General features: G+C 38.9%; 2 protein-coding genes across 19 annotated transcripts in view; one reads left to right on the plus strand and one right to left on the minus strand.

The window, feature by feature from the left end:
* BMAL1 (basic helix-loop-helix ARNT like 1) overlaps positions 1–17417 on the plus strand; it is a 59606-nt gene extending 42189 nt beyond the window's left edge. For 8 of the 11 annotated variants that reach the window (XM_086750064.1, XM_086750063.1, XM_086750070.1 and 5 more), the window contains 10 exons: positions 577–694; positions 2832–2981; positions 4419–4665; positions 8924–9030; positions 9379–9529; positions 10110–10198; positions 12379–12487; positions 14244–14337; positions 15970–16072; positions 16702–17417. In XM_086750064.1, coding sequence (XP_086606190.1) covers positions 577–694; positions 2832–2981; positions 4419–4665; positions 8924–9030; positions 9379–9529; positions 10110–10198; positions 12379–12487; positions 14244–14337; positions 15970–16072; positions 16702–16862 — 1329 coding nt within the window. In that variant the 3' untranslated portion in view covers positions 16863–17417. Of the gene's footprint in view, positions 1–576; positions 695–2831; positions 2982–4418; positions 4666–8923; positions 9031–9378; positions 9530–10109; positions 10199–12378; positions 12488–14243; positions 14338–15969; positions 16073–16701 lie in introns of those variants that run through there. The other 3 variants (XM_086750069.1, XM_086750071.1, XM_086750073.1) reach the window with 2 other exon arrangements.
* Positions 17418–17691: 274 nt separating this feature from the next.
* The window catches only part of BTBD10 (BTB domain containing 10), a 30688-nt gene continuing 21497 nt past the window's right edge, over positions 17692–26882 (minus strand). For all 8 annotated transcript variants that reach the window (XM_086750080.1, XM_086750074.1, XM_086750076.1 and 5 more), the window contains 6 exons: positions 26206–26491; positions 23944–24046; positions 23084–23204; positions 21742–21939; positions 20319–20429; positions 17692–18825 (listed from right to left, as the gene is read on the minus strand). In XM_086750080.1, the coding sequence (XP_086606206.1) occupies positions 18515–18825; positions 20319–20429; positions 21742–21939; positions 23084–23204; positions 23944–24046; positions 26206–26491 (1130 nt within the window). In that variant the 3' untranslated portion in view covers positions 17692–18514. The remainder of the gene's footprint in view (positions 18826–20318; positions 20430–21741; positions 21940–23083; positions 23205–23943; positions 24047–26205; positions 26492–26882) is intronic.

Here is a 26882-nt window from a genome sequence, read left to right on the forward strand (position 1 = left end):
GTGTGGGCTCCTCTCTCCATGGGGCCACAGGCCCTGCCAGGAGCCTGTGGCTTCTGATGGGGCCACAGCCTCCTTTGGGCATCCAGCTGCTCCAGCGTGGGGTCTCCACGGGCTGCAGGTACATCTCTGCTCCTCTGTGAGTCTCCATGGGCTGCAGAGTGACAGCCAGCCTCACCATGGGCTGTAGGGGAATCTCTGCTCCAGTGCCTGAAGCACCTCCTCCCCCTCCTTCACTGACCTTGGTGTCTGCAGAGTTTTTTCTTGTACATAATTCTCACTCCTCTCTCCACTGCTGTTTTGACAGCAGATTTTTCCCTTTCTTAAATACACTATCATGAAGGCACTGCCACCGTTGCTGATGGGCTCAGCCTTGACCAGCAATGGGTCTGTCTTGGAGCCAGCTGACATTGGCTCTGTCAGACATGGGGGAAGCTTCTGGCATCTTCTCACAGAAGCCACCCCTGTAGCCCTCCTGCTACCAAAACCTTGCCATGCAAACCCAATACAGGATGCTAAAATTGGGAAAACATACTGGACAATTATTTTAATTTTTGACTGAATATTCAATCTCTACAGAATGACTTGATTGGTCAAAGTTTATTTGATTACCTACATCCTAAAGACATTGCCAAAGTGAAGGAGCAGCTCTCTTCTTCTGACACTGCGCCACGAGAAAGACTTATAGATGCAAAAAGTAAGTATTGCCACCTTTTGAAAAAGTGTCATGTAGTCTGAATATTTGCCTAATATTGAAAGTGTGTGTGTGGGGTGCTCTTTGGAGTGTGTGTCATGCCAAGGAAGTTTTAGCTTACAGACAAAAAAAAAGAGAGAACCCCAAAAAAACAGATACCTGAATGTAGAAGCTAGTAGGTTTGGCATGCACTGCAGTATAGATGCGTTAGTTTAACTGGCTTCACTTGTGAGGTATCTCTCTTTACCAGGCATCAAAGGTTTAATTTTTCCCATTGAAGCACTTGTTCTGTTCTTCTGTGGTCAGAATATACTCAGTATTATTTTGGTTATCCTTAGCTGTCAGTCAAGATAGAGGATTCTATTTCAACTGTATTCTAGAGTTGTTATTGCCACTTCCATCAATGACCTAAAGTTTCTTTGATAAGGTTTTTAACCTGGTCCTTGGAAAAATTTCCTGCTATGTCTCTTAGCTCTATTCCACTCTGGTGTTTTAAAGTAGTTTTGTATCTGTGTTGCTTTTAAGGTGAGTGGATGTTTAGTTCATTCTCCTGTTAGGAGTCTGCATTGCTTAAGTAGAAGATAGTCTCTTACAACTGTGGATTTATAGGTCATTATGTCTCATGCTCATCAGGAGCCAAAATCTCTAGGATCTCATCTCAAAGAAGCCACCAGCTCAGCTTCAGATACTGAAGCTGAGAGAGCTCATTCCAGGGCAGTGAGCCTAGAGGCTCCAGCTGGATCAGCTGAAGTTTTTCTGGCTCCTGGTTTTGTCTGGTTGTCAAGCATGTATATCTAGTGCTAGCTCCTTTTTTGTATGCCTCTGACAAAGTTAGGGCAAAAATAAATACTATGGATTACAGTCTTCCCATATGCCATGATAGACTGATTGGTAGAATTTCAAGAACTCATATTTTTAAGAGTACTAGTGTGTTTATTTTTACGTTGGCATGAGTGACTCAGGCACAACTTGTACTCTCGCCACTGAACAGCAGTTTAGAGTCCATGTGGTGCAGGACAATCCAACCTCCTTGAGGGGACCTCACTCTAATGTTAAGGGAGGTACGCTTGACACTAGAACAGTGGCATCATTGTTTTTCTCCTTGATAAAAGCCTACAGGGTTTTTGTATGTGTTTTTAGCTGTTTCTTTATACATATTCCCTTCTAGAAATGGTTGAAGAGGGTAGCAAGCTGTGGGACAGTTGCTAGGTGACTTAAATCCTTGATCAGCTCTTGGAGCACTGTCCCATGGAGCTCCAGCCGAATCGCTGGCGTTGCTGATACCTGTGCTCCTAATGCATGCCAGGTATCTTCCTGGAGCTCTCTTTGTACCGGCATGCTGCTGTTGGCTCCCAGAGTTGGTGTGTGTTTTGGTACTGTGCTTCTCCAGTTACTTTCCACAGAAAAAAGGTTAAAGATACAGTAATGGTCAGGACTTACTGTTAGGGCATGTTCATATGCACTTATTTCTTTGAGGCTAGAGACTTCTTACACGTAACTGGAGATCTTGGGGATTTGCAGTCCCTGTGTATGTCACTGCTACCTATTTTTTTCCCCTTCAGTCAGAACAATGAAAAAAACCTAATTTTTAGGAACACACCAGTTGAAGTGGACGTGAAACGTCACTGGGCCTCCTCTGCTCTATGCACGCGTATGTGCTCTCTGGGTGGGTGTTGTGATAGAAAAGTCTTCCAGTCTGAAGGGTCATGGGCCTATTGAGTGACTGTATGTGTGAAATACTGCTCTGGCTGTGGTAAATAATCTCTCTCTATTTTTAATCAGTTGATTAGTGTTCAAAGAAATCAGAACATTTATTGCAAAACTTGTGTGGATTCTTACAATCTCTTGCTAATCTTTGTATTTAGAACCCTTTGTTCTCAAGTGTGCGTCAATGTTTTTGTGCTAGAAAGTGTAATCAGGAATTCTAATGGCGATATGGTCAGTTGAGTACTGCACATACTCAGTTACATGAAAAACTACAAAATAGGACTTCTGCTTCTGAAGAACAGTATAAAAAGACTTCTGTGCAAGTCCCAGCGAAGTTAAAACATTGTATGCTTGGGTTGTATGATGTAATCATTTGTACGCTTAACTTCTTACCTGACAAAGAAGGCTTCCTCACTTCCTCTGTTTGCTATAGCTGGACTCCCAGTTAAAACTGACATAACGCCTGGGCCATCGCGACTGTGTTCTGGAGCAAGACGGTCCTTCTTTTGTAGGATGAAGTGCAATAGACCTTCAGTGAAAGTAGAAGACAAGGATTTTCCTTCTACGTGTTCAAAGAAGAAAGGTAAGAATTATGCTTTTTATTACCAAATGTAATGGCTGTCAGGCTTTTTTTTTTAATATAATTGCTCATTTGCAGTGGTTAAGTTTTTTACATATATTGAACACTGTCAGTGTTTTTTATTAAGATATTGACCTACATCTAGGTCTGTTACTTCTTCATACGTCCTCTTCTGTCCCCCATTAGTAGCTCTTACACATTGTATTAGCATACAAAGCCAAAATCTCCTCTCTGCTTTCTTGAAATTTTTGCAGGCAGTTTGTGCTGACAGTTCTGGTGTGGTTACTGCCTCTTCCTCAGACACTGATCATGTCACATTCAGTCTTGACCTTCTAGAAAATATCTCCAACAAAGGGGACCCATTCTATTTCTCTGCTCCATATTTGACAAGTAATCCAGTAATGGATATCCAACTTAACTTATTCTGAATTGATCTGTGGTTTTGGTACATTCTGAGTACTGGGAACATAGCATTTGTACAGTAGAAGTGTTTGGTCATAACATTGTCAAAGTTGGCGCTGTTTTTTTTCTTCTGCAGGGTATTATGCTAGACATATTGGAATACATATTTAGTCCAAATTTGAAAGTTGCTTCTTTGAATAATTTGGATAATACATTTGATATTAGTTAGTAGAAAGTGTCACCTAGAGAATGGAAGGCAACTTCAGTGTTTTGGCTCTGGATGTGACAGCTGCCCCAAGTACTTCCTGCTAGTTTCAGACACAGCTTCAGCCTTGGATCATGCTTTTAGTGCTTATCCCTGAGGAAACCAGTTTGCAGTGAGGCATAAGCCTTTTACTTTGCCTCTCTATGAAGGTTGTCTTCCTTGCAGTTTTAAGGCCTGCTCAGTCCTGAGGAATATCATAGAATCGTGGAACAGTTTGGGTTGGAAGGGACCTATAAAGGTCATTTAGTCTCCTTTCAGATACTGACTATATTACTTGTCATTGTGAATCTTCATCCTCCCCCCTGTGTACAGCTATACCCTGTACCCCCCAAACAGTGTATATTCTGCCAAACAAATTGTTCCTGTTTTTTGTAGGAGCCTCATATTAAGCTGAAAATGGCATCTTATTTATTTATTAATATACTGATTTTTTTCAAACAATCCTTTAGATTATTCGCATCCTTTGGCTTAAATAATAAAATGTGATGCAATTTCTACTTCAAGATTATCAAAAGCTACCTTGGTCTGCACTATGTGGTGTTTCAGTATAAACAATGATTTTGCAGATATAAATTGTTTATTTAACTATCTCAGATCAGCTGCATTGAAGCAGGAGTGCTGAAAAATCCCTTTGTGAACGGTATCCCACATTTCCTGAATAAGAGAGAAGATGCATTGTTAGCAGAATTGAGAAGATCTCTAAAGCAATATCAATGACCTAACTGCTTCTTTGGTTTGTTTTATTTTGTTGTTTTTTTTTTTTCTTTTTACAGCAGACCGCAAAAGCTTTTGCACTATTCATAGTACAGGATATTTAAAAAGCTGGCCGCCAACAAAAATGGGACTAGATGAAGATAATGAACCAGATAACGAGGGTTGTAATTTAAGCTGTCTTGTTGCAATTGGACGGCTGCATCCTCACGTAGTTCCACAGCCAGTCAACGGTGAGATCAGGGTGAAACCTACAGAATATGTTTCTCGACATGCAATAGATGGGAAATTTGTTTTTGTAGATCAGAGGTAAGAATACTTGTAATAACTTCCACCATAAGTCACTGTCCAACACTGCTTTACTGACAGCTTTGCTTAAAGCAGTGTAAATACTATAGAAAAGAGAAGTTACTGTTCTTTTCGGCTTTTTACTAAATCCGAATTGCAAGTTATTTTGGTTTTTGAGACCCAGATCAAAGCCATTACTGTGTATTTATTCAGTATTGCTGATTAAATTTAAAACAAACAAACTTCACAAAATATGGCTTACTAGACAGAATAATCCAGGGATCATTTCTGCCCATTTGTTAAGGGAATGTATATATGTAATCCTCTGAAGAGGAGGATATTTTTAAACTGGACTTTGTAATTGCTACTTCATTGTTGTTTGAAAACTTTTTCAAAGTTTTCAAACACTACATACTTAAGTTATTGCACAGGCTGCATTAGGCTTTGATAGCACATACATTTACTTGGACACATTCTGCTGAATTAATACTTCTGTATGTGATCTGTATTTATAAGACAGAAAGCTTTTCATAAGCTTTGCTTCTTGGAAAAGCTCTGAGAACTTGTACCAATGTGGTATCTTCTTTCAAACATCAATTTTATTTATTATTTAAAAGGCTGATTCTTGTCTTTTTCAAAAGAAATTGATTGAATTTTCTTAAGTAGCAGAGACATGACCTGGGTCTTCAAAATAACTGGCATCATCAAGGGAAAAAATGTGGCTGAAGGATGTTAATGGAGGGGTTACGCTGGGTTGGTGGAGAGGGCTTGTTTGGCTTCCTTATCAAGGTGGATGAAGCTCTTCCAGGTGGCCCTTGGCTTAGGCTCAGTTGCTTACAATGTAAAAAAGCCCAGGCTCCAAACTCGGCTAGAATCTGCCTGCTGGAATTTGTTTCAGAGGTGTGTCTGGTGTGTCAGCTGATTCTTAGTGGACTTTGAGACGAAATAGAGCTGATAAGCCTTGAGAGGAAGTGCAGGGAGGCAAATCTGTTTTTGTGTGTATGAGTTATCTATCTGGTTGGGGTGGTTGGGTTCTTTGGTTTTGGGGGTTGGGTGGGGGGTTTTTTTCTGGTTTTTTTTTTCTTTTTTCTTTTTTTTTTGTTGGGTTGTTTTTGTTTTTAATTTGGTAGAAGGCTTTTTGAAATACCAGCACTTCAGCAGCAGTGCTTAGAGCTGGTGATCACTCTGGGAGGTATGAGAGCATTTGTAGCCTTTCTGTTGCTCCAAAAGTGTGCCGTTCTGTCATGCCAAGTGTGGTAGTTTATGAGCAAGTCTTATTTTCAGAAGATCAGATGTATTCCCCAATGGATTATTTTGAAGTATTTCTAAAATAATAAGACTGATAAAATGTGACCCGTTGGATTTAAACACATATGCTCTTATTTAATTGTTTTCCAGCTGTTTTTGACAGGCCTTGGAATGTGTATGCTACTTCAAAGGGCTCTTTGAAAGGGAATGTTTTAAAAGTAAGCCTCATCAGTAGGCTTAAACTTGCCATCCTATGATCCCTGCTTCTACTGGAGAATATTTAGGCACCTGTAGAAGTTGAAAACTATTAATTTATTTCTTTCTTGGAGTTTTTTGTTCATATAGACTTGCACTGTTCCTTTGCCATTTGCCCAAGGGAATTCAGGAAAGAAATGCTTCTTAAACTCTCTGTGACCCTAACTTTTTGTCTTTACGAGTTGCTTGGTCCCTGGAGAAGAACTGTTATAGATGAGATACTAACTAGCTGGACTACCACAGTCTGAGAACTACTTAACAGTTCTAATGATGCTGGATGGTGAATTTGAGAGTAGAATTAAGTTTATTTTGTATGCAGATGACATTAGATACAGCTTCAGAATTCAAAGCTGCCTTGTTAAGTTGGAAGAGCAAGGTAATGAAAAAAAGCAAATTAAGGATTACATTCAAGGACAAGAACAATTCCCTTCCTTGCTTAATAGAATGTGGTCAGATACTGAATTCACTAAGTCTTTTGACATGTGCTGTAATTTAGTGGATCTTCTCCTTTCTGAAAAGCCAGTTTATCCTGCTGTGAAAGTAAAAGATTTGACAGCTTGCTTGCTGATGCCCATACTAGTTGTAACCCATCTATGTCACATTTCCCACCACTGCAGTGCTGTTAAAAGGCTTGGTTACTTCAGTTCTTCTAAAAATACTGGAATAAGATTGACTTGGTTCCTGGCTCTTCCTTTTTAAATATAGACTCTACGTTTTGCTGCTTCAGGTTCTCCACAGGCTCTCGGAGATAACTCAGCAAAGCAGTCCCGGAGCTGTCAGCAGTTTGTGTCCTGGGATAAGGTTCATCAAACAAGGGCCAGTTTGAAAATTTCTCTCATGTGACTATTTCTAATATTTCCTTCTCCAAGGCTGGGGTCTTGGAGCTCCCTGTCAATGAGGACTTCAGGTGTAAGCTACCTGATTGGTACTGACTGCTTTTAGTGTGTGGGGGGAAAATACAAAAATGTCCTGCATTTAAGTAGCATGAGTTTTGTGCTTCAATGCTTTTCCTGCTGTTCTTATTCATAATTTTTAATATATATTAACTTCTCCATTTGATAATACTTAATTTGGGCTTTTTTGAGATTGCGGAACAGGTGATGATCTACCTAGGTTTGTTCCTTATTACCCTTTCTATTTAATTTGCATTGGAATAGTTTGGAATTGTGACTCTTAAACTGATTTCTTCAAGGAACTATCATTTTTCCTTCCCTAAGTTTTCTAGTTCTAAGAAATGTGCAAAATCAAAATTCACTGTATTTCACTAGTTTTGTTTGCTCTCCATTCTTTTAGTGAGGATCTCAAACTCTTACCCTGGAGTCATTCAGCCATGTTACTTTCTATTCTGATGTTCTTGAGCAGTTTCCCTAGGGCTCCTGCAGATTTCATTCTGACTGTCTTCTGAATTAAATGGTGTGCATTTCAGGGTCTTCCTGGGTAGCTTGTCCTGCTCTTTTCCTTTCTCAACTGTTTCTTCCTTCACCAGGAAGTCCTAGAATGATTTCCTGGGTGGTGGCTGTGTTCTGTGCATAATGGTATCCGTAATGTACTCTTCCTCCCCAGATACCCTCAAAAATCTGTCTTATGCTATCTTCTGGGGGCTGGAGGCAAGCATAGACATCGCTAATGTACAAGGTGCCAGCAATTCAACAGCCCCCCATCCCCCCCCCATCTGTTATTTTTCATGTTGGTATTCTGGGTTAGAATAGTAAAGTTGTTACAGCTTCTAAATCTTTAACAACTCAAGAAATAATTCTTGTGATCCTGTTTTAGCATACAGATATCTAGGGTGTTTAGCATACTGGCCCACTAACACCTTGTGTTAAGCTGTTGTATAGTTTATTGTCACTTACCTTACTTGCAGCACTGCTTTCCCTTCTCCTCTTGAACTTAGTTTAAAGCTTGCATTACCAAGTTGATGCACAAAGTTGTCTTTTCCTAGTTTCTTGAGAAATCCTCCATCTTTGCCAACAGCTCCTTGATCACTACGTGAGAGTCAGATCAAGAATCTTTGTCTTGCCCATGTTGCAGATCACAGGTGTATTTCATTCTAAAGTTTTCTGATGAGGAAGAAAATAAGTTGACTTCGTGACCAGTTCCGATGAAACAAAAAGTCGTTTTATTTGCTTCATGCTCCTGTCTGATTTAAACTAGACACAGACAGTAGGTCTCAGTGCTTATTCATGAAACTTCCATTTGTTAACCTTTCTGCAGGGTGTGGGTGCAGGGTTTGGTGGGGCTGTTTTTTTGGTTTGTTTTTTTTTTTTTTTGACACACTCTTAAGGCTTTTGACATAAGGGGAGAAAATTCTCCTGAAACATTTGTTACACTACAATTTGGCCTCTGTGTAGCAGCAGCACTGTGGGTATGCAAAGGAACACAGCGGTTCTTCGAACCTTTGTCTGTTTTTCAGTGGCATCTTATGCAGAAATCTTTGTGTTGTCTTATAGCAGCCACAAGTCAGCTTTATTGGGGTTTAAATTCTCAAAACTATAATATACCTCCAAACCTATTTAGAAAGTCTTACATCTCCTCCAGTGGTGATAGGTCTAATATAATACCTGAGGGCTGTTAGTGTTACATACTTTTTTAATTACTTGAGAATTAAAAAGAGTATTCTTAATTTTTTTTTTTTTTACCTTCTAAGCTGAAAATACTTTTCCACATTACTTGAGCCTTACCCAGCTTCAGTGTGAGTTTTAGCAATCTGTCACTAATACTTAAATGGAAACAAATTATTTTCTCTTACTTTTTTCCTCTACCTTCCTTCCCCAAGGGCAACAGCCATTCTGGCATACTTACCCCAGGAACTTCTAGGTACTTCGTGTTATGAATATTTTCATCAAGATGATATAGGACATCTTGCAGAATGTCATCGACAAGGTACGATTATTAATAATTCAGTAATGAAATTTTGTAAAAATATTGGGAACAATTATGTATGAAGAAAACCAAACAAACTTGAAAAGATTTGGATATATCTCTATTTGCAAATGCTTTAGTTAAGAACGTTGTGCTGCATGTGTCAAACAATAGGATTACTTTAGACTTCGATATTTTTTTAGTGAATATTTGAGGTTCAGGTTGGGTGAGGGGAGATGACTGCAGAAATAGCATTTTTCTTCAGAGGTGAAGGGAGGAATTAACTTGAATTTTCCCTGGTAAGGGCTCTGCTTATGTAGTCATAGTGCCTGTTTGACACAAGGTTACTTGCTTTCTATCTGTGTTTAGTTTTGCAGACAAGAGAAAAAATTACAACTAACTGCTACAAGTTTAAAATAAAAGATGGCTCTTTTATTACATTGCGAAGTCGCTGGTTCAGTTTCATGAACCCTTGGACCAAAGAAGTAGAATACATTGTCTCAACAAATACAGTTGTTTCGTAAGTATTTTTTCCCTTAGCAGACAGATACAAATGCTGTTTGTTTTGCCTTAAATATGTGCATGTCTTCTATATGACAGTAGGTGTTTTCTCCAGATAACATCCAGAACTGCATCCCTGGGGAGAGGGGAATTAGTTTAGTAATTGTAATAGTTTAGTAAGTGTTTATTAAAGCCTGCAGAAATACAAATATTTTCTTTCTTTGGGAAAACCTGAGGTTCCAGCCTTTGTAGGAAATCACAGGAGATGCATTTGCTTTATTAGGAACTTCCCCTCCTGTTTTCTTTTTCCTTGAGGGTTCTGTACAGGTGCAGTGACTTCACAGTAGAATAACTGTTGTAGAGGAATTATCTTATGAGAGAAGCTGTTTAGGTTCTGCATTGCACGTTTTGATTTGTAACATAGTGGTTTATTTCTGTTGTTTATCTAGCCTTGGTGTTAGTCACAGTGCTTCCTTCACAGGGGTGATAGTGACTCACACATCACTTAAACCCTGAAGCATCCCATTCTGACCCACTGACAGAGTGATTGTTTCGCAAGTTTTTCTATCATTGGTTCTTCTAATTCTTGAAATCCACAGCACCAGTGTACTTGATAGTGGAGACGCGGCCTTTCCACAGCTTGCGGCTTCCCCACACAGCATGGACAGTGTGCTTCAGGCTGGAGAAGGTAACTACTATACTGTGAGGAAATTATTGGCAGTTGTGCCTTGTTAGCAGCTAATCCTGCATGCACAAATTTGCTGCGCTCTTGCATTGAGAATTTGTTAATATTCTAAAGAAAAATAAGGTTTAGGTCAAAAAAACTGCTAATGTAGTTCTTGCTCTGTTGAACTCAACTTTGGATGTAAGCTGGTCAGAGAAGTGAATGAGCCAGTTCAAAGAAACAAATAGAAACAGAGTTGGAGGAGTGACACAGAGGAGAAATGTTTGCCTTCATGCATGGTGCTATTTGTACATCGTCCCAGAGTTGTGGGTATTTCTCGAGCCAGTACAGCATTGCTGAAAACAAACTGACCTTGGGAGAGGGTGAAGACAGGGAGATCACTCATCAGTTATTGTCATGAGCAAAACAGACTCAGCTTGGGGAATATTGATTTCATTTGTTTCCAATTAATAACAGTAAGATAGCAAGAAACAAAGACAAAACTAAAAGTACCTTCGCCCTACTACTCACTTCTCTGCAAGTTGAGTCCGTGTGTCAATACCGCCACATAGAGTGAATTCATCTTCTGTGGTCAGTGCAGATGACTACTCAAGGGATGAATGGATCATAAATATAGTTTGGCCATTTCGCTTATTGCCCCTCACCTGCCCTTGATTTTATTGACTTTTTCTCAAGACATGAGGACCGACCTCAGGTAATCACGGGCTTATGAATGCTGCAGATCACTGAACCATCTTTTATAACGGGTGGCATGCAGCATACTGGGGAGCAGAACTTTATTTCACAACGAAGTGTTACTGGAGCAGAGTGGAAGTGAGGTAGAATAGAAGGATGCAGTGACATCCCATGGATGAAAGATGGGGGAGGAGAGATGGTGGTAGTACTGCGATTCTTTCCAAAGAACTGGGAACTGTTGCTTTCAGATACCCCATTTACTAGATGCTACTCTTATCAGCTATGCCTTTATAGCTGTAGAGCGACGATATCGCACATCTGGAAGTGACTTCGTAATTTGTACACAATACACTTGGCAGTACAGTGCAAGACTTCAGCAAAGCTGGACTTCTCAGTTATTTCTGTTCTGAAAAATTAGGTTCAGTAAGTGAAACTATGGAGGAGGAAGGGTGGCAAAGCATGGGACAGTGGGCAGTGGTAGGAAGAGAAGCTGCCATGTAGACATGATGGTTAGTGATTGAAAGTGGAGTAATGGTGGTAACATCATGTCTGGGCCTTCTGAGAATGGGGGGGGGAATATAGAACAAACTGTTCTATAATAGGATAAGCTTGTTCTTGCCACAACACAGCCTTTGAAAAGAAACCAATGTATAATATTGTCGTACTGACAGTTCGTGTCCCCAGAAAAGAACGTTAATCGAGTGAAGTTTAATTTATCATAGAATCATAGAATGGTTAGGAGTGGTTCTGGCTCTGCTAAGGATTTGGTGACCTTTTAGGTGAACCTTCTCACCCCGATGGGTCTGAGCCATGGATACTGAGGGTTGCTGTTGTTAAATAAGAATTTCTAAAAGAAGGCAATTATCCATTATGCATAAGCAGTGCTAAGGGCTTTCTTGCCCTTTCAGTACACGGTATTTTCTTCACAATGCCTTGGAGTATATCAAGCTCCTTCCTGACTACCTCTCCAGTGTTGTGCAAGTGTCAAATCACATTAAAGTAACAGTGAGCTTCTAACTGTTAGACCTCACTTTTCCCTCCACTTTTAGATACTTGCTGTTACCTACAGGGGGTTTATTTATGTTCATCAGGTAGCTTGGGCTTATCCCGTACTGAATGGAATATGTGCTGGCAAGTTCTTCACGCAGAGCAAAGAACAAACACGTTTGGAGATGAGCCTATTCAGGCACAGAATAAAGCAGGTCTGACAAGGCTTTCTTTACCAAATCTGGACGAGAGGTAGTACCAGATGCTTGAAACAGCCAGGTTCTGGTAAGAGTCAGGATATGTTGTGTACCTGCTGGCACAGAGGGATGTCTAAGGGACATAGCATAGCTCAGTGCAAGTCAGAGCTTTTCATACATTTGAAGGTGTTTACTAGTTGGTGGAATTGTAAATAAATACCATTGAGAAGGTCCTGCAGCTTGTCAAAACATTCCTAAATACAAGTCCTTTTTGGAAAAGGTTTGTAAGCTTTTATCTGACCTTAAGATATCTACTCATTTCAGGTGGCCCAAAAAGGACCCATCCTACTGTGCCTGGAATTCCAGGTGGAACAAGAGCTGGGGCAGGTAAAATAGGGAGGATGATTGCTGAAGAAATCATGGAGATTCACAGGTGAGAGAAAATGGTATGGAAAATCACTATTGTTTTTTAAGAGGAAATTAAGGAAGTCTTTCTTTAAGCTGAATAGGAATGATACAATTGTATTTTATAGGTAGACAGCTACAGCTACCTGTTCAGAATACCTGAGGGAGTCAAAGCCCATAGTGAAAGAATGAAAAGGTTACAATGTTCTAGCTTTCTATTGTAAAAGGCTAATATTGGAACATTTTACGTAATGGTGATAATTATCTGTTTTCTTTTTAACTACCTTTTCTGGTACAGCTAACTAGAAACAAATTCCTTTCCAGACTATTATTTTTCCAGTGACTTAAGTGTGTAAGTAGTGCAACCTCCAAATGCCAAAGCCATTGACTACGTGCCAAAAAAGCAATGTTTGTTTTCGTGTGATCCACTTTGCTCAGATGCTTTTAGAGTTGTTAGATACGTACATTCAGCTTGTGAAGTTCTCCCACAGCTTTTTGAGCAAGGACACAATGATTAAGCTAGCTCTACCTTCACAGGGACAGTCTGTCTAAAAGTCAAGGTCTCTGGTTTAAACAAGAAGTCTTGTACCACCCTTCAGTAAGGGACTGTAGTAATACATAGCTGTTTCTCACAACAGCCATCTCCTCTCTCTCACCTGTGTGAGCAGCTGCTTTCAGTGGTGATTGCTTAATTTATGCTTGCGAAGAATCCACATTCTTATTGAATTTCCTCCTGGGAATTGTTCCCCTTTCCATAAAAGTGGTCTCATCCAGCAGATGTTTAGTGGCAGTAATTTCAGTTTATTTCCCGTAGTTTTGTTTCTGCTGCAGGCCAGAGACTACTTGCATCACTGTTTAAGGTAACAGCAAACCTATCACATAAGGCTTCTTTCCTGTCTATTAAGAATAGGAAGAATGAGAGGGAAGAAGGGGAAGAAAAAAAAAAAAAACCCAACAAAAAAACCCCAACAAAACATGCCACACCAAGGCTGAACCAATACTTTGAAACTTAACCATCCTTTTAGCAGCTATAAAACACTTAATTAGCCTCAGTGTGTAGTAGTATAGCTTACCACCCATGTTTTCATTTCAAGACCCTGGGCTAGTTCCAGTCCTTTTTCAGCAGCTGTTACTATTTTCCAAAGCTGCCTTCTGTTCAGCTTTCCCAGGGGAACTCTGCCAAGGATAAGATGCCCATTTCCATTGCTTTTCTATGTAACTACCCCTCCTCCCTTTGGTCTAGAGATTTGTTAGTTCTACAGGTAATACATTATTCATTAATAAAAAAATATATTTGATCAAGCTATGGAAAAAATGCTGCTTCTGACAGTTAAAAAATAATATTAACTATATCAAATGTCCAGTGTACTTCTGCAGCAGTAGCTCACTTAAGGAGTCTAGGTTACTGTGACTGAGGCAGCTCAAATTTTTAGCTGGTCTAAATTGCAGTAAAATACAGAAAATGAGGCTTTCCCTCTGTACCCTTCAGGACTTTTTCCTTCTGACTCTCTGTGAAGCCTGTACAGGAGCAAATAAAGGCAGGAACAGGTAAAGCTTGCTGACTGAGCAAGCTGGACAATTTACATGCAACTGTTTATCTAGCTGCAAATAAAAACGTTGCTACTGCTGATCTGAGTAACACTGAAAAAGCAAGTAGGCTACAAGAATGAAGTTCGAGCTTTTAACACCTTATGCTGCCTTATACTAAAGTCAGCGTTTGAATCTCCAAGTCTCTGGCACCCGAGTTGCTGGTAAATTCATTCGCTATTTTATCCATATTTTAGGATAAGAGGATCATCACCTTCTAGCTGCGGTTCAAGTCCCCTGAACATTACCAGCACACCACCACCCGACACATCCTCTCCAGGAGGCAAGAAGGTACGAACAAGCTTTACAAACAGTCTTGTAGCAGTAGTGGCAAGCAACATGACATCATGCTTCTAAAATTACACGTGGTGTTGAACACCTCCTGGCTGCTTGGCTGAAAAGGTCTGACAGCAAGTCAGAGTGTTCTGGTGGCAGAAATACCTTTACAGGTCCCTTCCAACCCTAACCATTCTATGATTCTAAAGTGCAGAGACCAGTAGTTCTGAAACACTGGCAGCTTTTGAAATCCACTTGCTCTTTAAATTTTCACGTGTTTTGGTGGCTGGTTTGGGTTTGTGGTTTTTGGTTTGTTTGTTTTTTTTTTTTTTTTAACAGAGCTGCAAGCAACAGCTCTCATGGTATCTCTAGTCCTCCAAAAACTCTTTGACACCACATACTGGTGAACACTGGAATTGCTATCGTTTGGGCACTGACTGCTCAAATGAATCACAACAGTTTTACTGTACTGCTGTAGCACAAAATATGTCAATTAGATGCTTTACTGTGCACTGACAGTTTATTTTTAAATCAATACCCTGTACCATGCCTTGTTCTAAGATTGCCTGAGTAGCACTCACATACCATTACCAACACTTAACCACCTGAACACTTCCACTAGCTGCATTTAAGTCATCTAGAAAATTGCTGCTTGCAGTAGTTGTATTCAGGGCAAGAAGAGCACTTACATTTGAACGCTGCCTCAGAATTACTTATCTTTTTTTCCCCAGAAATTATGATGATTATACATAAGAATTGCTTGTACTGGAGCATATAGCTGACAGAAATATTTCTGTCTGTTACTGGATTGCTTTGTTTTTGAAATAAAGCTTGAAGTTGGAGCAAACTGAGTTGTAATTCTGAGAATAGTTATTCTTGTTCCTTCTGCCCTACCAATATTTCAGCACCTACATACAGTAGGGGCTACTGTAACAGAAAAAAAGGAAAATGCACATGGAGATTTGGGTATTTCTACTAGGGTACCCCCTCAGTATTTCTCCCAACTTAGAAGGCTATGGTTGCTAGAAACAACACAACTTCCAGCTGATGCTGCCTTCAGAAGGAAGCTCACAAGTTCTTACCTTCCAGCGTACGCACATCTGAGCAGCCCAAAACTATGGTTCAAGTTCAGCTATTCTCTTGTGACTTAAGAATTCCTGAGAAGGTCCTTCCATTTCTGGTGAGCTCTGGTGTACACAGTACCACTGTGCTGCTCTGACCCAACAAACGGTTAGGCTTGCGATCCAGGAGCAATGCTCAGCTCATGCAGTCTGTCTCTACCTGGGAGGATTATACTCCTAAAATTAAGGATCTTATTTGACAATACTTTACATACGCTGCACTTGTAAATTCAAAAGCCTTCTGTAGTTAGCTGTTATTACTATAGCTTCCAGATGGAATACTTACACAGATGATCCACAGAAATGCCCTGAGGACATTTTCTAGTAGTCTGACATCCCCTTGATGGGCATAAGATGGAGAAAGTAGCTCCTAGTTTATAACCAGTCTGATGAGCTAGCCTTCAGGGGGTGGGTTTTTTTCAGAAAGAAAGACTACCTTCCCTGGATTAAAAATCCCCATATAGGACAATTTAAGACTTCATACAACATTTAATGCTGTTTCCTGGCTTCTGTTTTTTCTTTCAAGATCTTGAATGGTGGCACTCCAGACATTTCTTCAGCTGGGTTACTATCTGGGCAAATCCAAGATAACTCTGGCTACCCCTATTCTGACAACTCCTCTATTCTTGGTAAGTGAAGTCACACACTAACATGCCTCCACACCAACTAAGCACATATAGATAACTGCAACAACATAACTGGTTTTTAGCAATAACTTGCTTTCACCACCTGCAGACTAGAGCTGAGACATAAAGCCCATAACCTACCACTCGCTTTGCCTAAAAGTGTGGCTACAATATAGCCTGGCAGTCTGTTTTGCTAGCTTACTTTTATTGTGATGATTATTTTTTTTTAGATAGTACTTGGAAGCCTCTCTTCTTTTGTTGATCAGTGTGAATTAGCTGAACTCCTCACCTGATTTTTGTGAATGCTTTTAAACAGCTGAAGACAAAAACGAAGGCTAGGCTGACTCCTAGATGTTGATCCAGACTTATTTTTGAAGTACAGCACATAAGGTTGTCCTTATTAGGCATGCTGGTCATTGTTGAGAGAAGTGACCTAACCTTTGTACTGTGACACCCAGGTATCAGTTGTATCCCTGAAACTGTTGCACCCTTGATAGCAAACAGATTAGTAGTCCAACATAGCTCAGCCTGTTCAGATATTTTACGTCAAGTCACATGGCAAGTGCCCAGAGCAAGTAAAGTCAACATAGTAAAAGTGAACTTCTGACAACTGACTGCATTTACGCTTTTAGGGGAGAACTCTCATATAGGTATTGATATGATTGACAACGATCAAGGATCAAGCAGCCCTAGCAACGATGAAGCAGCAATGGCAGTGATAATGAGCCTTCTTGAAGCAGATGCAGGTCTTGGTGGCCCTGTAGACTTCAGTGATTTGCCATGGCCCTTGTAAATGACGCACCTGGCTTCAACATGCAAATATTGAAGTGCATTTATTGGTGGAGTTCTCCAGTCTGTGAAACTTGTTGGACTGAGAAGCTTTTATGTATGAGTTTCATAAAAGCTGTATCAATCAGAATGCAACTCATCCTACCATGTGTAACTTCAGACAAAGTGGAATAACCTGCTACAGTGTTCTGTGTTGATTTGGTTAGCTGTGTATAGCTTGCAATACTTGTATATTTTGGATTCTGTTGTTTGAATTTTTTTTTTTAAATCACTGTGCAACTCACTGGCATCAGTGGTAGCTTTTATATGCAAATGACCATTTCAGATGTATGGTGTGTTTTTACACTGCAAAACAGTCCCCATGTGGATATTTCTTATACTAATTGTACCATAAAGCTGTTTATTCTTTCTTGTAAGAATCCTTTACTATACATATTGTTAAAGTGTAATGTATTAGACAGTTAAATATTTTTAAAATAAATGTTTCCCTTGTTCTAAGATGGAGCATTTACTTTGATAAATAAATTTGATAAAACCCTGATGAAGGTGCATGCTAGAAGCAGTTGCCTAATTATCATTTCTTTAGCCTTGGGGGAGAAGGGAGGAAAAACAATGCCTCACCTACATTTAGAAGATTTTTGTCACTACACTGCATTTCTAGAGAAGCTATTATTACTTACTTTTAGATTAAAGTTTATACTAAGAAGAAAAACAACAGTAAGTGGTCTGACATAAGATTTCTCTTTAAGAAATATTTTCCACTTAACATAATATTAACCATCCTTGCCTGAGGAAGGAAAAGCATCCACATAGTTAGACTCATTCACAGATAATTCAAACCCATTAAAATAATGGAAACTTTATTTGCGTGAAAAACTTGTTTACAATCATTAATAAATGAAGAATGAACCATTTGCATTTTCCTATTTCATGACACTTATGAAAAATGTATTAAATAAATATTTGTGAACAGATTAAGGTAAGGCAGAATTTAAGATAAAGCCCCTATCCATTGTTCACACTTTTCAAACATGGCTCACGCTGCAAATAAGTGAAAAAATTCACTAAAGAACTTTCAGTTTAACAAGATGTTACATGGGTAATTGAATCATGTCCTCAATCCAAAAACCCAATAAGTAGTTTTGTGCTCAGCCACATACAGTAACTTCAAAAGGGTCAATCTATTCAGAGCAAAACTATTTACAGTTAATACTTTTGATAGAAGCACTTTGTTAGTATTGTGCAATACATTTATAAAAAATGGCTTCAAATTCCATTTATCAACCATTTATAAAGTGCTACTATCAATTCCAATTCTGCATTCTAACCCCTGTGTAACAATACGATGCACACTAGCCACCAGCATCCCATTGGTTTTGATGGGCTTAAGAGTGAGGACAGTCCAGCATACAAATCACCAATGTCACAAACCTACTGGTAAACACATACATGTATGTAACTGTAACCGCAGGACGTTTGATCTGTACTCTTTTCAAAAACAATCAGGTACTCCCTGTGGTCTTTCCAGAGGTCCGTACTGCAATATCCTAAACACTGTTGCACAATGGAAAAAATTGGAATTGCAGTGTAGTATGAGTGGAGTACAGAGTCACTTTAAAGTAGCATGCTTTTGTTTTGTTTTAGTAAGAGTCTAGATCAGAGCGATGGGTTTTGTCCCTCAGTATCCATCTCACTGTTATTAGGTGGCGGATGAATAGGCAGAATATCCAGCTCATCTACTTGGGGGGTGGGATGCATTACCACAAGCTGGTCCTGGGGTATATCTGCTGCCGCTGCCGCTAAATTTGTAATAGATTTGCTTTTCACACACTGAAAGTCAACATGCCGACTCTTTCCTTCCTCCTTCTCCCATGACATCCGAATAAATGGTCTTTGGACATAGTTGTAAATCACCTCCGGCCTTCCGCCCGGTCGCTTTTTCACTTTCTCTTTGTACGTAGGGTACCCTAAGAATCAGAGTACAGCAGAAGTTAGCATTTCCTGTACTGTTTGGTTCAGAGTTTTCTTTTATAAGACAGCGTGTGGAAGCATAGTGAAGATTAGCAGTTGTCACCGTCAACATCCTGAATGGAAAGAGACACCATCATGTTGTTCTTACATTATCTATGCAAGGAGAACACACAGTCAGCAGTTTAACTACCAACCACATTGTAAGGAAAGAGGCTGCAGTGCTGTGGAGATAATTAATACATTGCCACCAGACAACTGTTCCAGTCTTCATAGGCAAACCTATTGCTCCTTCCTCAAGCCAAAAGCAGCCGGCTTTTTCTAAACCACTATGAACTGGAAAGCAGGAAACGGGATCTCAAAAGCAGAGAACAGCGTTGCTCTGATCTATGGCTTAAGTTAAGGATTAAGTGGAATCCTAGCACATTCCTCCCAGTTCCCCAAAATGACAAAAATACATTGGTTTAGATCAATTATCAATTCTGGTTGTGCTGTGTTTGAGTAATTTCTCCCCTCTGCCTACACAATAATTTTCATTACTAGAAAGCGACATATTACTATGGGTCACTAGTATTACAGTTTAGTCAAGGAGTTTTTCTTTTTGTCTAAAACAAAAAATGCCAGCAGAAAGAATCTAGTATTGTCCAGTATTGCACACAAAACCAGTTCTCGTTTAGTTGAATGGCATTTCAGCCTACAGGCTCAGACCTTGTTTAGTTGAACATACTTGCTTATTTTAGAGATCGCAAGCAGTTAAAAGCATTTGCTTCTGGTTGGCAAATTACAAACGTAACTATGACAATCTGGGGAGTGAAATCCTGCAAATTATAAAGGCTAGATCTTTAAATATTTGGGTCAACAATCAGAAGGAAAATGAAATGCAAGAAAACCCAGTTGTTAGATTCACAATAAAAATCTAAGGCTACTTCATGTAGTTGTCTTTTGCAAAGCCAGAACTGAGATTTTACAGATCAGCCTCCTAACTTACAAGATGTTAATTTCAGATTAATATTTCTTTGCACTTCAATGATCCATTTGATAGTTTCCTATTTCCTGAAAGAAAATATTTACCTGCTACTTAACACAAAACTTTTCCTTTCAAGCCCTGAAAGGGACACCAGACCAAGAACAGAATACAAAGCTGTAAAAATGCATCATTATCTCAAATAAAGTACAGAAAAGATTTTGCATGAAAACTAAAGGGCAAATGGCATGAGATACAAACCATAAATCAGTAGAAACCACTTCAGTTGCTCTGCAAACTGTCTAGCAGATAGATACATCTTGTAGACCAGTCACGAGCCTGTGATCAGGTTTTCTAGCTGGACCAGTTGTTTATGGGGTACTACTCCCCCTCTGGCCATTTTATCAACTAACCTCAATATGAAAGACAATACCAACCCTTATTTTGTAACTGCAGAGATGATCATAAAGCAGAAAAGTGCAGCAGACATTCCCAAAAGAGTCAGCATGCAAGCAATGCTTCTCTTACCTTCAATGCCCAGTCGGATCTTCTTGAGCCCCCTTTCCTTCAGAACTGATTTGGCCACATCTCGATTTTCAATATATTTGAAGAATCTATAGAGCTTTGTGCTGTAAATAACTAAAAATACATTTTAATCAGTAAAAACTGTATTAAAAGATTGAACTTCTAGTCTTAAAACACAAAGATTTATCTTTTTCACTGTTTCACTTTACTCTAGTGTTTCTGTTTCAGAACAGGGAGACAGACTCAAGAACTCTCGAGAAAAGTGGCTGAAGGCACTGTGAAATGGGTTGCTCACATGTGCCTTTTCTCCCTATCAATTTAGTCTGGTTTATACACTTAGGGGTTTTTTTTTGTTGAACTTAGGAATGCAACAGGACAATTCACAAAGCAAACCACATTACATACTCCCAACCACACCTCCACAAAAGACATCTCCATTTTTTCCCTTTTTGATGGAATTCTTGCAGACATTAAAAAAAAAACAAAAAAAAAACAAAAAAAAACCCCAACAACTTTCCATTCTTAAAAGGAGGGACTGGGGCAATCAATCCTGTACAGCTGCAGAGATGCAAATCTGTTCACAAAAAGTATAAATGTAAAAGGCAAGTGGGTGCCTAACTAATTACTTAGGGTAAGGGGTATTTTTAATTGACATCTTTGAGACATAAAGGTCCTAGAAACCTGAGCCAATTGTGTTACCACATTAGAACAGCTCCATTTGATCTATATTCACAGCAAACCTCCCTTCTTTAGGAACAGCTGCAGCTTTGCATCCTCCAGAAGTGTAAGGGGTTCTTGTGGTGTTTTGGGTTTTTATTTAAAAAAACAAAAACCACACACACAAAAAATAAAACCCAAAACTACAATACTTTGAAGAAACCTCTAAGATGATTTTATACTTCTGGAGTACAAAGAGTACCTCAAGCTCCTACATGCCCCCACAAAACCCCGAATTTCAAGTTTTCACACTGAAGGAACATTTTCAGCTGATGCAGGGAAGGGTACTCTGTTCACAGGTGCTCTAACTCATCTGTACACCAAACTGTTACACTTCCAAAATACTAACAGGCACTTCCCCCCTTCCCCACCTCAAAAAACGCCTCTAGTTGTTCTACCACAGTAAACATGACTCATCCATTTTTCTCAACAAGCTCTTTCTGAAAAAGTATTTCCTTCACCTTCATTGACCAACAATACCTTAATAATAAAAATTAGCTTCTCTTTTTAATTAGATTTGAATGTAACATGCTTCTGTGGAACAAAATATTAAGCATAACTACCAAAACTAAGGGGTTTTTTTTGGTGAGGCATTAGGGATGTTGTAAAGACTTTGTAACAGTGCTTATGTACATAAAAGTTAAATCAGCACATTTACTACTACCTCTACCATCGCGTGGCTTGGTGGAAACAATGAAAATAAACTTACTTTGTGAATACTCCTCTCCCATTTGTGGAGGATACTCTTCATCCCAGTCAACAACATCATCATCTGTCAGCACAACAATATGGCACTCCCTCTCACCGCTCTGGGCACTGGCTACCATTAATGGGAGAATCATTTCTTCTAGATAGAACTCAAATTGTTTGCGAGCACCATCATTTGACAATTCATGCATGAGAGCACCTAGAACAAAATTTTAAGCATAGGCACTTTTGAAAGCTTGGTAAAAAACATGAAGGTAGGAATAAGAAACACAGCAGTTCTGTTTATTCTGTAGTATTTACTGCAGACAGCTGTAAAGACACTTAGTCTAGTAGTTTGTATAAGATTAGAACTTTTTCAAATGTTTACCAGAAGCCACGCTAGAAGTTCAAACTAATAGGACTGTCCTGCAAATATTAACATAGTGTTGGGCAGGCAGAGGAGTGACTTTGAGGAGACGTCCTTCATGTTTTACTACTGCTAAACATTTGGTAATTGTATGTAAGACTCCTCTCAGGCTTCCTAGAAAAAACATTATTTAAGCCAGTTGCTGAAAGAGTAGAGCACACAACCCACTTTTCATAAGCAGTAGCTTAAAAACAAAGCCTCTCAAAACCTTCACAGCATGAGCTGCTGCTAAGGACAAAGTGCACCGAGAGTGTGACTCAGCAGGTGACACGCCGTGAGGTCACGCACTGCCAGTGAAGGCACAGTTGCCCCACGCAGATCTCACAGCAGGAATGCCACAGCTTGGCCCTGCACAAACACCATGAGATCATAGGAACCAAAGACACAGGCCAGATCATTTAAACATTGGCCGAAACTCTGGCTGTGCTCAGGGAAGGAACAAGCTGAAGAGACACTACACACATGATGCACCTTAGACCATGAGCAAAGCTGTGCTACTTTTGCTAGCAACACAGCTTAATTCTCTTAAGCAAGGAGTTGAATGAACTATTCTCCCTCTCCTCTGCAAAAAAGATACAATTTCATGTTACTGGATCTGTACTGCAAATGCATCAGTAGAATCACAGACTGGTTTGGAAGGGACCTTTAAAGGTCATCTAGTCCAACTCCCATTGTTTAAGTATTCCACAGAGCTGACCACAGCAGAAAAATATCTAAATATTAGATACTGAAATATCAGAAACATTATTTTTCAAAAAGTGTACTTCCATTGTCTTTAGGGCTTTATTATACAAGAAAAAAAAAAAAAGGACAGATTTTGCTCATGTAGTGTCAGCCATGTTCCTTACTTCAATAAAAGGATACAACTTGGAATTAAACCCAACTTGCTTAAGTTAGTCTGTATAATTCAAATAATTTTAATAAATTCTGTACTTACTAAGATCTCTGCATTTAATTGTACTATACTCAAAAGAGATACAGAGATAGTCACACGCTTCTCTCAATTCAGGAATAGATATCCCATCAGGACAGCGTATCACTCCAGTCTTGTAGTAATCCTACAGTAATGAAGCAAACAAAAAAAAAAACCACAATACACTTCAACATTCACTCACAGAAACATTTTATTTTATTTATGATGCTTTCTCCACAAGCAAGCCCCCTAAAATGTAAAAGATGAACATATGTTAAACTTTATGAATGTTATTATCCTCAAATTCGTCAATTTTCTGAGCTGCTTTCAGAGCAGTAAGCTCTGGTTAAAACTGTTATTTAAGTGACAAGTATTAATACTGATCATTTTGGTGCATGTATACTGTCTTTTACTCTATTCTTTGCCCAGCTTTTGCTATTCCAATTCTGCTCACAAAGCAGTATGGCAGCTCTACTTCTTTGTGTAGATATGAAATACATAAGGGAACATTTTCTTCTCAGACTGAAGCTTGCTTTTCTCCTGCTACCTGCAGTAAGTTAACTTACAGTATTCTATTTCATCTAATGTCAGCACAAGAAGGGCTGAATATATTTGAACTAGGGGAACTAGATACATAGGAGAAGATGAACAAACTTCTCGCAGGCAGTCGGTTTTTTTGGTTCATTTCACGCATGCTTTCTCTCTCCCTGTCTGTCACATGCATATGTCTAGAAAACCTAGGAGTCTTTTCATATCAAGCACATTTTCCCTTCTGGAGAAGGAGGAATAGTATTTATACCCTCCACAAATCCAGATATGCAAGTAAGGCTAAATAAAGAAGTTATGGCTCTTAATACTCATAGTACTTGCCCCTGAAAACTCACCAGAATAGCACGAAACACAGTGGAACCAATTCCTTCAGCAACTTCATACTCTCCTTTTTCATTAGGACGTGTAAAGTTATGTTCTCTGCCTGATCCAAACATCCTGCTCAAGAACAGAAGTAATTCGGTTAGAATTCCTTACTATGATTTTTTTTTTGTAAATCTGAAGTGTCAAAAATTGTACCGAAACGGCAGGGGAAAAAACAATCTATTGTATCTTGTATGTATGTACACTATTCAGTTTGGTTTATGTTTAGCAAGACTCCTAGAAAATAGAAAGCACGATAGTGTAATTCAGGAAACTCTAGTTTTATCCTTCAATCTTAACTTGCCAGTATACTTTGATCAAAACAAAAGTTAGACCAGACCATTTCCTGACTGTGCCAAATGTGAGAGGAACCCGGAACAAGTAGCCTTTGGCACGTGTGGGGTAATGTAGCCAAACAAGAGGTTTTGTTGTGGAATTCTCATCATTTAAAAGACATTTGAGGTAGCTTTAAGAAAGAGAACTTAGTGTTCAAGTACATGCAACTCACCTCGATTTAAATTTCAATTCAATTTCATTTAAAATATTTAGTTAATTCAAAATTTAAAATAACATTCTGGTAGAAGATATCTGTACTTAAGTGTAGCATGTACAGCATATTTCTCCTCACTAGGATACAAGGAAAGTTAGAGTAAGGAGAAAATGACAAGTCCCAAACAGTATCTGACTTTCTAAAACACACCTCTGATACTGAATTACATTCTATGCTAACAAAAAGTATTGCCATTTACTCTTTGTTTTATTTACAAATATAATCTGATGGCAAACCTTTGCTTTCATACACACAAGCCAAAGAAACAGAGTTGGTGTACTGTGTGCAGTTATAATGGAGAACAAATAACTTAACACACTAGCTGAGCTGTTCCTGTTTAGTGTCCTGTGAACTGACATTGGGAGACAGTGGGTTTATAAATAACTTGCATTTTAGAGCAGTATTTCCATATCTTTATTAACCTAGTTTTGAATTAGCAGAAGATAAAATAAGCTTGTTCCTTGAACCAATCTCAAAGGGAGAGTAACTTAGCAACACAAAAAAAATTTAGTATATTAGCCAGCACCACTTACTCTGAGGCTAGGCATGGAAAAGGAAATTATTTCACCATGTAACTTCACACTGATACAGTCCCAGTTTGTTAGTCTGGATATTTACATGTATACATGTATTATACAAATGCCTTACATCAAGGATTTAATTCTATTAATTATTACTTCTACTTATTTCCCTTTACAGTTCACAGAGAAGCATTTTTTGCTTTCTCTGTAACTCTTCCCTCACTTTTCACAAAATAGGGAACCAAGGTACTATTTATCCCACATAGTGGTGATTTAAACAAATAAGAAATTGTTTAAGTATATTTATTACCTGTGCCTTGACAAATAGCTTTATATAGCTATATCTATTTTAAATATGATTATATTCTTAAGGGCTGAGAAACAGACACATTTTAATGAAAAAGCCAAATCCAAAGTGACACAGACATAAACCTTCATTTCTTTCTTGCCACAAGTTTGCAAGTGGTGCTGTCTACATTTAGATAACAGAAAGACTGTATCTGAGCAAGTAAAATATAGAATCTTTTCCTACCAAGTAAACACGTATGTTGTTCATTACAGTTTCTACAGAAAATATTACACACATATTGCGCACTTTCATTCAACTACGAACCATTTTGAGTGTTAGGTCTCTTTGCTGAGAGGCTCTGATCTGTTATACTGAGTATCTACTTGACACTGCCCTGTCCAAAAAGGATTTCAGAAGATAAATGTGCTGAGTCTGAGTAGGGTAGTCTGTCAGGGTAGGCTCATTAAGCAAAATAAATTCCTTCAAGGTTTTCCTCCTTGCTATTTTGAAAGAGACTACCTATACTGACTACTTTGTTTTATGAAGCAACTAGCTTTAAAAACAAGAGATGGAATGAGGCAGACTGAATACAGAAGCAATGCCCAGCAAGACAGAAGGAAACAGTGAAATATTAATTTATTTACAAACTCTTTTGTCTCTAGGTAATAGACATCTATTGGCATCTCTGCCAAATACAAAGGAGAACTTACATCTGCTTTTTACTTAAAGACCTTTGCAAACTGATAATATTAAATGTTAGCAGATCAGCTGTAGCAATATGAGTTTAACAGCTATTTAAACAGTTTTAGCATCTACAAAGCATTTATGGCTCTCTTCTACAGTTAGAGATTAAGGAAAACAAAAAGATACAAACCTGCCCAACATCGTATTAGGCTGTGCAGTAAAGATAGAAGGATCTACTACAAATCTGGTATTATCCACGATGAGTGTTACTCGTTCAGAAGTTCTTACATTCCGAGCTCCCTCTTTGCCATTTTCATATACAAATACCATTTCCCCACCAGCCTTGCAGCTCCCATCTGAACTTGACTGGCTACTGTTTCTGCTGCTGTTCCCCATACTAACAATGGAACCATTAGGGGAAGTCTTCTGAGGACGAGGGCTACTTGGTCGAGATGAACTGTGATCCTTTTCTCGATCTTAAGTGGGGACAAGGTGGAAGGAGAAAAAAAAAAAACCAGAAAATGAAATTATAGATTTACAGGAGCTCTATGCAGTTCATGTCTTTCCAAGCACAAAACATGGCAACTTGACAAGTTAAGCAGAAATCCTTTCAATTAACTCTATCCTAGTTAAAGAAACCTTCAAAATAACTGTCTTTATATGAGATCCTGAAGCTTCTGCCACTTAGACATCAAAGCTATCTCACCTCCCCAAAGCCTTTACAAGAAAAATATAGCATTCTAGTACTGAAAAAGCAACTCAGCATAATATAGAAGCTATGCATCACAGTTGGCGTTTAGTGCTGCAGTTCAAACAAACAAATCAAGTCTTGTCACTCAAAAAAGTATTTCCTATATTTCTAAATAC

Source organism: Chlamydotis macqueenii, chromosome 5 (genome assembly GCF_036417535.1).
Source record: "Chlamydotis macqueenii isolate bChlMac1 chromosome 5, bChlMac1.mat, whole genome shotgun sequence".
Lineage (NCBI taxonomy): Eukaryota > Metazoa > Chordata > Aves > Otidiformes > Otididae > Chlamydotis > Chlamydotis macqueenii.